The following is a 14,344-nucleotide window of genomic DNA, read 5'->3' as shown; positions in this document are numbered from 1 at the left end:
AAAGCACAGTCACAGATTGTTTAAAAATATATTTATTAAAATGTATTTCTCTTTTAATTCCCAAAGCTTAAGATCATCTTTCCTCTAGCCCGCGAGGTACTTGAGCGTAGACATTACAGTACACAGCAGTGATGTTCTCTCCCTGGGTCTCTTGTTTCCTGTGCTATAAAGTGAAGAGGTTCAGGTATCTGGAGAGTCCCATCCAATTCTACAAACGTAATGCTTTGGTTTGACTGCTTATGGCATCTTCAGTCAATACCCCCCGCGGCTTACTTGGTATTTTAAGTGAATTAATCATATTTCCCCACCAGATTGTTATGTGTGAGTGGTAAGTTAATAAATAGAGAACATTAAGTATTAACTATTATTCAGCGCAGTTGTCTGTTCTGCGTAAAAGAGGAATCAGGATCAGAGCAGGCATGAGGCCATGAAGAGCCCCCTAGACACCTAAAGCCGTTAGACTCTCTTCCTACTGCGGGCAGTGTAGTCTGATGGGAAGAGCTCATTCCATCCAGAGGATAAGTCAGGAGCCTTGGAAACAGCCTTGCTTCTCTGCCTTTAATCCACTCTCACTTACTCTCCCCCAAGAAAGGCAAACACGTCCCAGCAGATGCTGCCATCCGTCATGAACACAATGAAGTCATTGCATTAAAAATTTTGTTTTGTATTAATGTGCAAAATTGCCAAACAGGAGTTCAGTAGGCAAAAAGGAAGAATCTTCAGGTGTCAACATGATCCACAGAAGAGACCATCTTTGTGTGTCCCAAAGGCAGAAAGGTAAGAAAAAGGAGCCAGCTTGGTCTCTGTCCCCAAAGACAGAAGAGGTCAGGAAATCCAATGGAAGATGCTCCTCTAGCTAAGGCACAAATCAGGAGAGCAGAGGGCAGCCAGGTTCCATGTTCTTCGTCACCCAGAACCCATCTCCCTGTCTTGAAGATCTTTGGAAATTCTCAAGTTTTGAGTCACAAAGATAAGTCATCACGGGCTCAGCAACCCTGCCTCCAGGTTCTGTTCTCTCCATTCTCCCTCTGGTCGCAGCAGCCTTCTTAAGGCACAACAGACTAGGCCTGGGCTGGCTGGCTGAGAAGAGAGGTAGCTACAATGGCCTCTGAACTCCAGGGAGCAAGTGCTGGCATCAGCTGCAAGTTTCCAGAAGCTGGGAGCGGGATGAGGAACAGCCATCAGAAGAAAACGGAGACGTGGGGCTGGAAGTTCAACATCTGGAAGAGGGGGCCCCAGCTGTCTCCAGCGCCCGGTGCCTGCACAGCCCTCACAGCTAAATCATGCTGAAAAGGGGGTAGGCTAGGTAGTAGCCCACAGCTGAGCCCAGGACCACGCCAAAGAAAATCCAGGTGTTGTAGGACATGACGGCCAGCATCATGAAGTAGCCAATGACCACCTGAGCGACGTGGATTAGAGACTGGCCAAAGTGACACAAAAGCCACCTAGACAAAAAGGAGAGCCAAGTTAATGTTGGGAATGAGCTGGAAGCTCAGTTACGGGACCAGCTTATTTATAATTTGTATGTTTAACCCAGGAGAGACTTTTTTTTTTTTTTTTTTTTTTTGGTGAGGAAGATTGTCCCTGAGCTAACATCTATGCCAGTCTTCCTCCATTTTGTATGTGGGACGCTGCCACTGCATGGCTTGATGAGCAGTGTGTAGGTCCCCGCCCAGGATCCAAACCCGAGAACCACGGGCTGCCGAAGTGTAGTGCGTGAACCCAACCATTAGCCATCAGGCCAGTCCCAAGATTTCTTTTGAAAGCGACATATCAGAAACCATTGATAGAGAGGGGAGAGGGACTTGTACAAGGAGTCCAGAATAATCACTTCTCCACCACATTTGGCTCTGAGCTTCCTGGCATCCTAGGCAAAAAGGGAAAATGATGAGAGATGTAATCTATCGTGTCTGATAGGGATAATACAAAATCATCACTAAGGTAGTTTTTTTTTCTGAATCCACTGTAGGAGGCAGTATTACAATGGAAAGAGCATGGACTTTGGTGACAGATCGATTCCTAGCTCTGCCACTTACTAAATGTGGCTTAGCACAAATGTCTTAACCTCTCTGAACTTAAATTTCCTCATCAGCAAAAAAGGAATAAGAATACTTCCCTTGCAGGGTGGTTGTGAATATTCAAGACACCCACGTAAGGAGCAGGCAGGCTCATGAAGCACAGCGGGAGCTGGAAAGCGGGCAGAATTGGGACCCTCAATGGTTGTCCTATCAGAATGGGAAGGGCAGAAAGGAAAGACGAGGCTGCCCATGCCCCACCCCCACCAAGTTGGGTACATTACTGACAGCAATTCTTATCACTTGTGTAGGGAGAGCTGCAGATCCCATCCTGGGTTTGGAAGCTTTAGTGACCTAAGGAAGCCTGGTAAGATCTGGGCGAGGGCTGGGGGGACAGCAGCCCCATTGCTAGACTGAGGCCGGTACCAGAGTTCTGAGATCTGAGCCTCCCGAATGGCTGTTCACAGAGAGCTCTGGCCTGGGCACCAGGAGACCCGAGCTCTAGTTCACTTCACTGCTTACCAACTGTAAGCACTTCGGCAAGTCCTGGTCCTTCCCTGGGCCTCAATTTCCTTTCTGTGAAGTGGGGCTAATTCACCTCTCAGGGTGAATGTGAGCACTGCCCGTTCCCCACACCCCGTGCCTGTTACCTGAGGCGGGTTTTGCCGACTGGTGTTGAGTCTGAGCCTGAAGAATCCTGGTCTGTCTCTTCGATGAGCTGCTGGCTGTTGGGGATGGACAGGCTCACCAGAGCCTGGTGGAGCAGCCTGGCTTTGCCAACCTTGATGCTTTCATACAACACAGCCAGGAGCAGGACCACCAACACCGACAAGGCCATGCCTGTCACACGAAGCTGAGTTGCAGAGACCTGGCCAGGCGAGCACTGCTCCCCTTCTGGCAGCTTCCCCTGGGACCTGGCACAGGTGGCAGAAGAGCACCCCCACCCATTCCCTCTGAAGCCATTCCCTCTACCTCTCCCTTGCATCTTCCTCCCCACCCTCGTTGGGCTCAGAACTTCTTCACTGTCTCTTTCCCGCTCCAGCCCTTTCTCAGTAGGGTTGGCGTACTGGCGTGTGGCTTTGTGATCAGGAGAGGAGCCACCTGGAGAAGCCAGGGGCTGAGGGTGAAGAAGCCACACACCACTGCCCTCAGCTGCTCCCCCAGCAGAGGGCACAAATCTCTGTCACGACTTCTTAAGGGAAGATCGTGTATAGCAAGGTCATGTTTACGTGTATGTACACAGAAAAGTCTAGAAGGAAGGAGATACAGCGAAAGAGTCATAATTATCTCAGCAAATTAGGATAGAGGAGGTTTTTATTTTCTTCTCACCTAATTGTCCAAAGTTTCTACTGTGTGCATTACTTTTATAATAGCAAGAAAAAAAACAATAAGTTATTTTACAGAAAACATTAAGTGCTTACTAAAGCTGCTTTGTAAAATTAACTGCTAATTGCTACTTCCATTTTACAAGTGGAGGGATACTACATGGCTCAGCTATAGTATTTTATTGGGCTCCCAGGAGGAAATCATCTGAAAGATGCAGGTTTTTAAAGTATAAAATTACAGGTAATTGCAAGCACATGGTGCAAATTCAAACAGTGCAAAAGGGTGGACAGTGAAAAGTTAATCTTCCCAGCCCAGTCTCCCCAAACCCCAGTTCTCCTCCCCAGAGCAGCCTCTGTTAGCATTTCCTCTGTAGCTTTCCAGGGATACTCAATGTATATACAGAAGTCTTTATTTGTCTAAATGACAGCATCCTGTCTGTGCATACTATTCTGCATCTGATGTCATCATCCAACTGTACCTCGTACATGGGTGCCCCTTAGTTCACACAGATCTACCTTACTTCTATGGCTTCACAGCATCTGATAGATTATATTTTCTGAAGACAGCCACCTCGCTATTGCCCACCTCACATGCTCTTCTTACAATGTCAACACTCCTGCCATCAAGTGGTGGCTCCGTGTTCCCTCCCCTTTAACCTGAGAAGACCTCTGTGACTGCCTCCACCAATAAAGGTGGAGTGATGCTCTGCGACTTCCAAGGCTAGGTCTTAAAAATTCCATGCACCTTGTTCTCTTGGCACACTCGCTCGCCCTTGGAACCTGGTTGCTGTGCCACAAGGAAGCCCAGGCCATAGGAGACGAGACGTGTAGGTGTTCAGCCAACAACCCCTGCTGAGGTCCTGGCTAACAACCAGCATCAAGCGGGAGACGTGAGAGTGAGGAAGTCTCCAAGAAGACTCCAGTTCCAGCCACTGTCTGACTAGCCCCTCATGAGAGACCCTGAGTGAGGCCCGCTTAGCTGAGCCCAGGCAACTCAGAACCTTGAGAAAGAATAATAAAATGACTGCTGTTGTTTTAAGCCATTAGGTTTACTCCTCAATAGATTACTGGAATAGTAACCCATTGTAGGGATGACCATAATTTATTTGATCAGCACCTGCCACGATGGGCATTTGGGCCATTTCCAGTGTATTTTTAAGATGCAGTTATTTAAATAGAAACATAACTCCATCATGAATTAGTGCCCAACTCTGCCTTTTCAAGTCAAAGGAATACTCTTCTCTTTCAAATTGGTGTCTCATTTGAGATCCAAGGCTGCAGCAGCTGCTCTGGGCTTCTGAGCTGATGCTCAACAGTGAACCTTGGATGAGGGAGGTGCTAAGAGGCAACAGGATGCCTTAATCTCGTTCTGGCTCTGAGGCTTACTCACTGTGTGACTGGATTTCCCCTCTCTGGGCTTCAGTTCTTTCCCCTGGACCAGAGGGAAAAGCTGCATCCCTGGCCTTTCTCTGGGCCTTTGGAGGATCAGTGAGATAATGGAGCACTTTGCAATCTGAAGGGTAGTGGTTGCAAATGAAATATAACTGCAAAGTTCCCACTCAATGTTTGTGCAAGAGGAGTCAGGCTCACTTAAATGTCCACAGAGCAGAACCCAGGTTCTCTGTTGCCTGGAGCTACCAGGCTTCCCGAGCGACAAGTCTGGGCTTCCCAGTTCTTACCCGCAGGACTGTGGACACTCCAGAAATCAAACAGAAGCACCACCTTATCTGAGAAGATGAAATGCATCTGAAAGAGAAAGGAATCTGCATCACAGGGGGCTTAGGGCAGTGGAAATCATGGTCCCTAATGCTCTCTAGCAGGCTCCTCTAAATGTCCGGAAAAATGGGGTCACTGGACTTAAGTGCTGGAAGGGCCATTAGTGGTCATCAGGGCCAAGTGAGGCGAGACAGGGCAGGGACTTGCACAGGGTCCCACAGTGGGTCAGCAGCAGAGCTCTAACTGAGCTGGCCCTGCTCCAGGTGGAAGTGAGGTGTGAGGGGTGCCCATCTTCACTGAGCCAACCAGGTCAAAGTGCTCTCAGGTCATGCTGAGATGTCCCCTCCATGCCCTTCAAACCCAAAGGAGAAGCACTAGACCGAGTATTGACTGCCCCTTCTTTCCCCTGGGGCCCCAGCTATTCTGCTCCAGTGGTGTTTATCACAGAGGAGCGCAGGAGCAGCTGTCTTCAATCTATACTCCACATCTGTTCACTCATTCACCAGACATTTGCTGAGCCCAATTCTCTGCCCAGCATTATGGACAAAGGTTAATGTCTCTGCCCTCGAGGAGCTCAGAGCCTTATAGAAAGAATGAAGGCAGAAGCAGTGACCACACAGCACCTGTCTGAATGCTCTTTCAAAGGGCACCCACTCCACCCTGTGCTGGGGATGGCATCAAGGGCTTTTCATACATGATCTCGTTTCATAACAGTCTTCTGTGTGACAGGGACGATTAGGTCCATCTCAAAGGAAGGAAAAATGGGGAAACTAGGCTCAGGAAAGTTAAGTAATTTGCTGAAGGTCACAGAGCTAGTAAATTGGCAGAGCTGGGATCCCCCCCGGGTCTAGTTGGATGCCGAAGCCCTGTGCACTCCAGGACACCGTGCTGCCCCTCGGTCGCCAAGAAAGGAGGAGAAGATGGGAACCGGGTGGCGATTCTGAATGCCCACTCCAGGCTTACCGACTGCGTTTGGCAAGATTAAAGCCAGACGGATCAATCAGTTAGTTCACTCTCTCAGGGAAGGGAAGTCCCCCCTTGTCACCAGGTAAGACCTTCTCAGCTGGCAGAAGCAGCAGCTTTGCAAACACTGTGAGTGCTCACCCAGCTAAGGAGATCCTGGCTGAGTTGGGATCAACTAGTGGAAGCCTTCACCTTCTAAGACAACGGCCAAGTATTAGAAGCCTCAAACGTCAGAGCTAGAAGGGTCCTCAAAGAGTTGTTTTTATTGAGATATAACTGACATATAACATTATATTAATTTCAGGAGTACAACATAATGATTCGAGATATATATATGTTACAAAATGATCACCACAATATGTCTAGTTAACATCCATCACCACACATTGTTACAAATTTTTTTTTCTTGTGATGAGAACTTTTAAGATCTACTCTCTTAGCAACTTTCGAATATACAATACAGCATTATTAACTACAGCCACCTCGCTGTACATTACATCCCCAGGACTTATTTATTTTCTCAGAGAATTTTTAGTCCCCTGGTTTTCAACTTTTTTGCCAGGGAACATTGGCAAATAAAATCTTCCTCGTAACTCCACCATATAAAAGATTGGGCTCTGGGGGAAGAGGGGAGAAAGGTCCGAGCTCTGCTGAAACTCAGTGGGAAAACACTGATCTGGTCCAGCCTATCTCTACTCCCATCTCATTTCCACAGGGGAAAAAGGAGACCCACAAGGGGAAGGGATTTGTCCAAGATCTCACAGGAAAACAATGGAAACCTATGCAGCCGTTTAAAAATCATGTTAAAGAATTTAAAAGTAGATTTTTATCTCCCTAATCTGAAAGCAGTACTTGCTCAATGTCAAAAGCTGAAACAGTACCAAAAAGAAAGCAAAAGTAATTTTGAGTCCTACTCTCCAGAGATCACCTTTGTTAAGATTTCAAAAAAAAAAAAATGTTGACATGCCAAATGTTCACAAAAGATTGATATGGAAAAACAAACAGGTACAAATAACCTTGTAAAGTTCCATTACACTGGAGCTGCTCTCATCCAACTTCAGCAGAAGCCTCCAGCACCATCTATGCGGTGCGGGAGGAGGGGTGTTTCGCCATTACTCCTCTGCGTTGGCTTGATAAAGCAATTGGCATGATTGGAATGTCCCCAATGGCTAATTAATCAGAGAGGTTCCATAACTGGGTTCCTTCTATCATCCTTGGGCCTGGGCCGGCTCTCTCAGGGGCCCCATACAGCTTTTGTTGCAGACCTGAACGCCCATAAAACAATAGAATTCCTTCAACCAACATTTACTTTTGTTGTGCTAGGGCTGCAGATGCTGGAGATACAGAGATGAATGTGATAAGTCCTTGGCCCTCGAACCATCTATTAGGGGAGAGGGAAGTGAATAGATCATGACAACAGGGTATATGGAGTCAGTGAGAGGGAGGCACGGGGGACGTTTCCTGGGGGGTGCTGGGGACACCTAACCCAGATGGGGAAGCAGGTGGCTAGGACTTCTGAAGCAGGAGGAGCAGGAGGCAGCCAGGGTAAGACTGATAGTCCAGTATGTTCCAAGCTGGAAGTGACCACACAGAGGGTCCAGTTCCACCTCACTGGGGAGTGAGCAGCCCTGAAGGGCTTTTCACCAGAGAAAAAGATTCAAATCAGCACACCCTGACTTGGGGCTGCAGCTTTCAGTTAAAGGGCCCTGTGGTCAGATATGCAAGGAGCAGGGCTCTATGTCTCCCCCCTTAGGATAGATCTCAGCCTCCAGCACCTGAGTTGAACTTCTCTGTGCTATTTAGAGCCCCACCCTGGGTAGGGAGGGGCTGTGGTGAAGAAGAGAGCAATCTTGGGACTTGTTTTCAAACAATTGGACTTGTTTTCGTCTTTATTTTCTCATTTGGGGTTATTTACACTTTGAGAAAAGCTCCCTCACTTATAAACCAGAGTTTAGGGGGAGATTAAGGTCCCGGTCCTGTGGCTGACTGGCTGGTGAATTTTTCACAAGCTCTTTCCATCTGTTTCTCCTTTTAGAGAACGGGAAGGAGGTGGGGCTGGGCGTTTGACTAAATGACCTGTATGTATTGGCTTCCTGTATCTTAAATTCTATAACATTCTTCATGGGATGAAGAAAATGAAATGATTTCTTCAAGGACCAAAGAGTCTTGCAAGCTGTCATTCTCTACCAGCCCAGGAGAACTCTGCCAAGCGTTTCTATCTGAAATGCTATTTCTGCCCCAAGTGTAGGGAGGATGCAAAAGTAGCAGGGTCTGGGTTTTTTCTCTCCCAAAAAATCAGACCAGGAACTTGTGAAGATAGGGAACCGACAAGGGGGGCTGTGCTCGGTGTGTGAGCGCCTGGCGGCAGGCTGAAATGCACCCGGGCTTCCCCTTCATGGGAGCCTTCTCGGAATCTCCCCCATGTCACTGCGTCCAGGGCAGGGGACCCACGGACTGGGCTGTCTTCACCCACCGCGCCCCCACCCTCAGCTGCGCCACAGCAGGTGCCCGATAACTGCTCGTCTAGCCGGACTGATGCCCAGCAAGAGGGGGCAAATAAAAAGAAAGCCCCCGAAGTCACCGCCAGCTCTGCCTCCCGCGTCCCCCCAACCCTGTTCCCGCAGTTGACAACGCTGCCAACACACCCCCTTGGGTGTGTGGGGCAGACGCCTCGGCTGCTCGAGGGGCCCCACCCCGGCTGCCCACCCGCATCCGCTTCTCTCGGCGGCGCCCGGACTCACCTCCATGGTGAGCGCGCTGGGCCGGCGCTGGGGCCGCGCCTTCTCGCTCCGGTCTCCTGACTCCTCGGGTCTCCCGACTCCGAGTGGGTTCTACTGCCGCTGCGACCGCCGCCGGGGCCCCGCGCGGTCACGTGGTCGGGGCGAGGCGGCGCGCGGGCTCCTGGGAGTTGTGGTCCCCACGCTGCGCCCGGCTCGGGCGGCCTCGGGCCACCCACTGGCCGGACCCCCGGCGGAGCCCCAGGCCCGGAGCCCAGCCGCGCCGCGGGGCCAGAGCAGCAAGCACAGCCGGGCTACCTCCTCCATTCCATGTGGCCCCTGACTGTTTTGCACTTGACTTGTCTTGGCAATTACCATAAACATGTTTATTGCTCATTGTCGTAAACATGCGAAGCTTAACACACGTTGAGTTAAAAATTGAAAAGTCCATCGTATGGACATAATAGCAACAAATTAGAAGTAAATGAAAGAAACTATGCCCCAGGCCTATAGTGTAGCCATTCTTTTAAAAATCTTTTCCAATCTGATAAGCAAAGAGCAATACACAGTTGTAATTTTAATTTGTATTTCTTTGCTTACTAGGGTGGTAAACGTTTTTTTATTGGTATTTCTATTTTTGTGTATTGTCTGTCCATTTCATCCATCCGTTTTTGGGGGTTTCTGGGGGATGAGAGACTTTTAACAGTATTTAATTTTAAAATGTATTTAGTAACCCTCTGGCGGTTGTCCTATGAGGAAAGCTGGCTCCTTGGAGAGACCTTACCAGAGGCAAAATACTAGGGGACCTTGAGCCGGGAGTGTGACCTCAGTTCTAATCCTGAGCCAGCCGGTTTTGGCTATGGGACCTCAGGCAAATGGCTTTACATTTCTGAGCCTCAGTTTCCTGGTCAGTAAAGTGCAAATGGAACCTGTCATAGAAGAGCGGTAACACTTAACTGAAGACTGGTGTGTGAAATTCTCAGCATAGAACCTGGCAGTGGGAGCTTGCTCAATAAACGGTAGCTGTTATCATCATTAGCGGCGAATATTTCCGTTCTATGAGAGGAAGCCAACTGCAAAAGCCGTTTGCTCAGGGGCTACACAGCTCCTAAGAGCCTCAATCTGAAAGACAGGGCAGGTTGGAAGGGAGTGAGGGATGGAGGCAGCTTCGGGCACTGTGAGGGAGGCCCATTGCTGTCAGGGATGTGCCAGGCTGTGGAAGAAGCAGTGGGGAGAAGAGCTATGGGTATTCTTGAAGCCTGGGAGGGATTTGGTGATTTGAGTGTAATTTTCACCTCTTTCGGCCTCACCTGGAAGTAGGAGTAAGACTTGACCTTCACACAAGCAGGCTCCCGTGCACTCACCCCCTACCCCCATCCTCTGGTCGAAGGATTTGCAACACAGCTTTATTCATTTGACTGTTTTTGTTGGCTTTGTCACAATCTGATGACCTTCACACTTAGTTCTAACTTCCTCTTGGGTGTTAGGGTTACAACACTTAGCCCCAAAGTGCTAAAGTGCCCCTTTTCTTTCTGAGCCACCAGAGACTCCCCTCCTCTGGTCTCCTGGCAGAGAACTGGATGTTGGCCAAAGAATCTCAGCTCATAAGGTCATACCACAGCCAGCCAAGCCTTGGTCCATGGCAAGAGATTCTTTCCAGGTTCTGTATTTTGACAACCTGTGGACTTTCCTCTTCCCGAGGAACAACAGAGAGTCTTCCCTTGTCTTTCCAGGACAAATCTAGAGCCCCTGGACAGAATCTACAGTCAGGAAAGATGGTGCTGCCTTGGGCGTCGCAGAGATTGGTGAGGGGCCCCTTAACTCCGGTGCTCAGTTCATCCGCGGTCAGTTGGTGGAGGGGAAATCAGCCAGACGTTGCTCCTTCTGAGGCTCAATAGAGGAACTTGAGCTCTTATGAAATGACCACGTGCACAAGATGTCATTCTGCAGCAGAATTTCTGGCCTTGATGTTCAGATAAGGCTGTGTGACCCCAGGGACACCACCATCCCTCTCTGGGCCCCAGTGAGGGGTGGAATGGATGATCTCTAATTGCCCCTTCACATGCAGATGATCTGCAGTTATAAGTGAGCTTGACGTTGGAGTTAAACACTATATGGCTAGGACTTCTGCTTGTTTTCCTTGTAGATCCATTCAGCTAACCTCCCATGTTCTCCCACAAACCTCTATTATTTTATATTTATGCTGTGAGTAGCGTGCATCTGCTGTGTGTGGTACAGGGAGAGTATGCACATTCGAAGTTGGTCAGAGTGGAGACAGAGCATGTGTGTGTGTGTGTGTGTGTGTGTGTGTGTAGTGGACTTTGTGTGGCTGGAGAAAGCAGGAACCAGGCCACGAACAACCTGAAGACCATGTTTAAAGTCAGCAATTGATTCTGGGACAAAAAAGAGCCACCAAAAGGTTTCTTTCTTTTTTTTTTTTTAAAGATTTTATTTATTTATTTTTTCCACCCAGAGCCCCAGTAGATAGCTGTATGTCATAGCTGCACATCCTTCTAGTTGCTGTATGTGGGACGTGGCCTCAGCATGGCCGGAGAAGCGGTGTGTTGGTGCGCGCCCGGGATCCGAACCCGGGCCGCCAGCAGCGGAGCGCACGCGCTTAACCGCTCAGCCACAGGGCCAGCCCCAAAAGGTTTCTAATGTATGTTTTTCCCCCTGCATTTTCCCTTTTCCCCTTTTCTTTCCTGAGTGTCACCAGCCCTGAGCTAACATCCAATGCCAATCCTCCTCTTTTTTTGCTGGAAGACTGGCCCTGGGCTAACATCTGTGCCCATCTTCCTCCACTTTATATGGGACGCCGCCACAGCGTTGCTTGACAAGCGGTGTGTCGGTGCGCGCCTGGGATCCGAACCAGTGAACCCCGGATCCGAACCAGTGAACCCCGGGCCGCCACAGCGGAGCGCGCGCACTTAACCGCTTGTGCCACCGGGCCGGCCCCCCAACCACCTTATTTAAAACTGCAGTCCCCCTTGTATCCCTTGTCCTGCTCAGTCTGCTGTATTATTTTTCTGTAGTACTTATCGCCTGGTAGCGTACTATTTAATTTGGTTATTCATTATTTCTTTCTCTCCACTCAAATGGAAGTTCAAGGAGAACAGAGATTTCTGTACTTTTGTTCAGGAAGGCACCCTCAGTCCTTAACAGTTCACGTCACCAAGCAGACTGCAGTAGATATTTGTTGAATGGATGAGTGAATCCCGGCAGGCACTTGCTCTGTGCTTCATTGCTTCAGAGGAAGGAAGAGGCAGAAACAGAAGCAGCCTCTGAGACGTGATGGTTTTGTTTGCTGTGAGAGCTACGGCAGGTTTGGGGCAGTTTGCTGGAGAAGTGAGAAAATCATTTATGGAGAAGTGTGAGGGAAAGCAGGGCTGCCCTCCCCCGATGCCACCGAAGACCTCAGCCTAGAAGAGGGAGCGAAAATGGAGGGGCCTAGAGTGAGGGGCTCTGGGCCAGCTTTCCGCAGGGTCCCCAGGGCAGGGCCTCGGGAGGAATCGGCAGGGTAGGGCTCAGCAGACAGGACGGACTCGCCGCGCCCCAGCGTGGGAAAGGAGAAGCTGCCACTCCAAGAAGCCTTGCAGCTGGGGACAAAGCAAACCCAAGCATGGCCCTGCCTCCTGAACTCACAGGCCAGGGGAAGAGAGACCACCAATAGCACAAATAAATATCCAACCCATTTAGAGGGGGTTAAAAAAAAGTGAGGGCTCCTTCAGGAAGCCCTGGTCTTGAGTTGTGAGGTCTTAGGAAAACTTAAACGAGAGACAGGCAGGTGGGTGACAAGATCCCCAGAGGGCACCCTCCCCTTAAGCCCTCTCTCTTGTCAGTTTCTAGGCTGTGAATACCTTTCGCTGATCACCTAGGGCGTTTAGATCTGCCTGATTCCTCTTGTGTAAAACATCGCCCTGGATCCACATTGACAATTCCCCCTGTAACCACTTTCCCTCAGTTTGCTAAAGCTCTCTCTGGATCCTCGCAGCAATCCAGGGCCCAGAAGGGGAGACATGGCCACCCAGAGAGAGGATGGGACTTACCCAGGGTCCATGGTGAGTCCCAATTACCCAGGTGACCCAGGCCTCCCAGCTTGCACCTGGCCCAGCACTGTGGCCAACTCTGGAAAGCTGTGAACAGCTGTTATAGCCTCAGACCAGCATGTGCAGGATGCGGGATGAGACCCCCAACTATGGTGGGCAAAGGGGCCCCCGGGGGCTCCAGACATTTTACCCAAATGTACCTGAGACACTTCCCAGGATAATCCCAAATAGGGCCTTGAGATCTCATGCCTCACTTGTATGGTGGTCTTAAAACCACGAATTCTTTGACATTCTTCCCATTGAGAGATAGAGTTTTTGTTCTCTCTGAACCAACCTTAGTGACTCACAATCAATAGAATACAGCAGAAGTGATGCTACATAGCTTCTGAGGCTGGGTCAGAAAACACAGTTTTGCAAGATGAAAAGAGTCCTGGAGATTTGTTGCACAACAATGTGAACGTACTTAACTCTACTGAATGGTATGCTTAAAAATGCTTAGGATGGTAAATTTTATGTCATTTTATCACAATTGAAAAAAAAAATCCGGCACCTTTCCTACAATGGAACGTTATTTGGCAATAAAAGGGAATGAAGTATTGATACACACTACAACATGTTTGAACCTTGAAAACATTATACTAATGAAAGCAGCCAGTGACAAAAGCCCACATATTGTACGACTGCATCTATATGAAATGTCCAGAATAGGCAAAACTGCAGAGGCAGAAAATAGACCATTGGTTGCCAGGGACTGGAAGAGAGAGAAATAGAGAGTGACTGGTAATGAGTACGGGTTTCTTTTTGAGTGATGAAAATGTTCTGAAATTAGATAACGGTGCTGGTTGCACAACTGAAATTGTATACTTTCAAAGGGTGAATTTTATGGTATATGAATTATATCTCAATAAAGTTGTTATGTTTTTTTAAAGGCCATGAAGGTTCCACCTTGTACACTCAGTCTCTCACTTTCGGGACTCTGAGCTGCCAAGTATAAAAAATCTGAATTCTCTGAGGCCGCCATTTTGTGAGGAAGCCCAAGTCATATGGAGAGGCTATGGGTAAATACCCCAGTTGACAACCCAATTGATCTCCCAGCCAGCATCACCTGCCAGCCCGTGAGTGAAGCCATCATTGAGGTCTAGCCCAGTTGAGCCTTCAGTTGACCTCAATCTCAGTGGACATCTCGGTGAAATTGCATGAGAGACTCCAAGCAAGAACTGTCCAGCCAAGTCCTTCCCGAATTTCTGTCCTACAACATCTCGAGCAAAATAAAATGGTTGTTTAAACTGTGAAGTCTGGGGGTAATCTGTTAAGCATTAATAGAGAACAGGAACCCTTATAATCCAGCTGATTTCTTCTTCATCCCTTGGGTTCATTCAGTGGAAGAGAGGTGAGGCCAGAGGTGGGGAGTGTTCTTAACATTTTCTTTTTCTGAAGTTTTTTTTTTTATTGACCATTTGTTTATTTATTTATTAATGTGTCCTGCCTTCACACAAAGGCTTTGAGGCAGCTCACAGAGAGAGAGTCAATAAAAGACAAAAAATGAAATAAGGGAGGGAAAG

At 48.7% G+C, this 14,344-nt stretch overlaps 2 protein-coding genes across 3 annotated transcripts in view; one reads left to right on the top strand and one right to left on the bottom strand.

The window, feature by feature from the left end:
• The window catches only part of FKBP15 (FKBP prolyl isomerase family member 15), a 69,950-nt gene extending 55,875 nt beyond the window's left edge, over positions 1-14,075 (top strand). The window contains exon 29 of the mRNA XM_058523803.1: positions 13,712-14,075. The gene's annotated coding sequence lies outside the window, so the exon portion shown is untranslated. The remainder of the gene's footprint in view (positions 1-13,711) is intronic.
• SLC31A2 (solute carrier family 31 member 2) lies at positions 15-8,899 on the bottom strand. Of its 2 annotated transcripts, XM_058523809.1 has the most exons (4): positions 8,761-8,899; positions 5,020-5,086; positions 2,666-2,855; positions 15-1,445 (listed from the first exon to the last, which is right to left on the bottom strand). In XM_058523809.1, the coding sequence occupies exons 1-4, from the start codon at positions 8,764-8,766 to the stop codon at positions 1,277-1,279; spliced, it is 432 nt and encodes a 143-aa protein (XP_058379792.1). In that variant the 5' UTR covers positions 8,767-8,899; the 3' UTR covers positions 15-1,276. The 2 variants fall into 2 exon arrangements, with proteins under 2 accessions (XP_058379792.1, XP_058379793.1); XM_058523810.1 differs by lacking the exon at positions 8,761-8,899 and having other exon boundaries at positions 2,666-2,929.
• Positions 14,076-14,344: the final 269 nt, after the last annotated feature.

The sequence above is a fragment of the Diceros bicornis genome, chromosome 28 (genome assembly GCF_020826845.1).
Source record: "Diceros bicornis minor isolate mBicDic1 chromosome 28, mDicBic1.mat.cur, whole genome shotgun sequence".
Lineage (NCBI taxonomy): Eukaryota > Metazoa > Chordata > Mammalia > Perissodactyla > Rhinocerotidae > Diceros > Diceros bicornis.
This window is presented reverse-complemented; position numbering and strand designations above follow the sequence as displayed.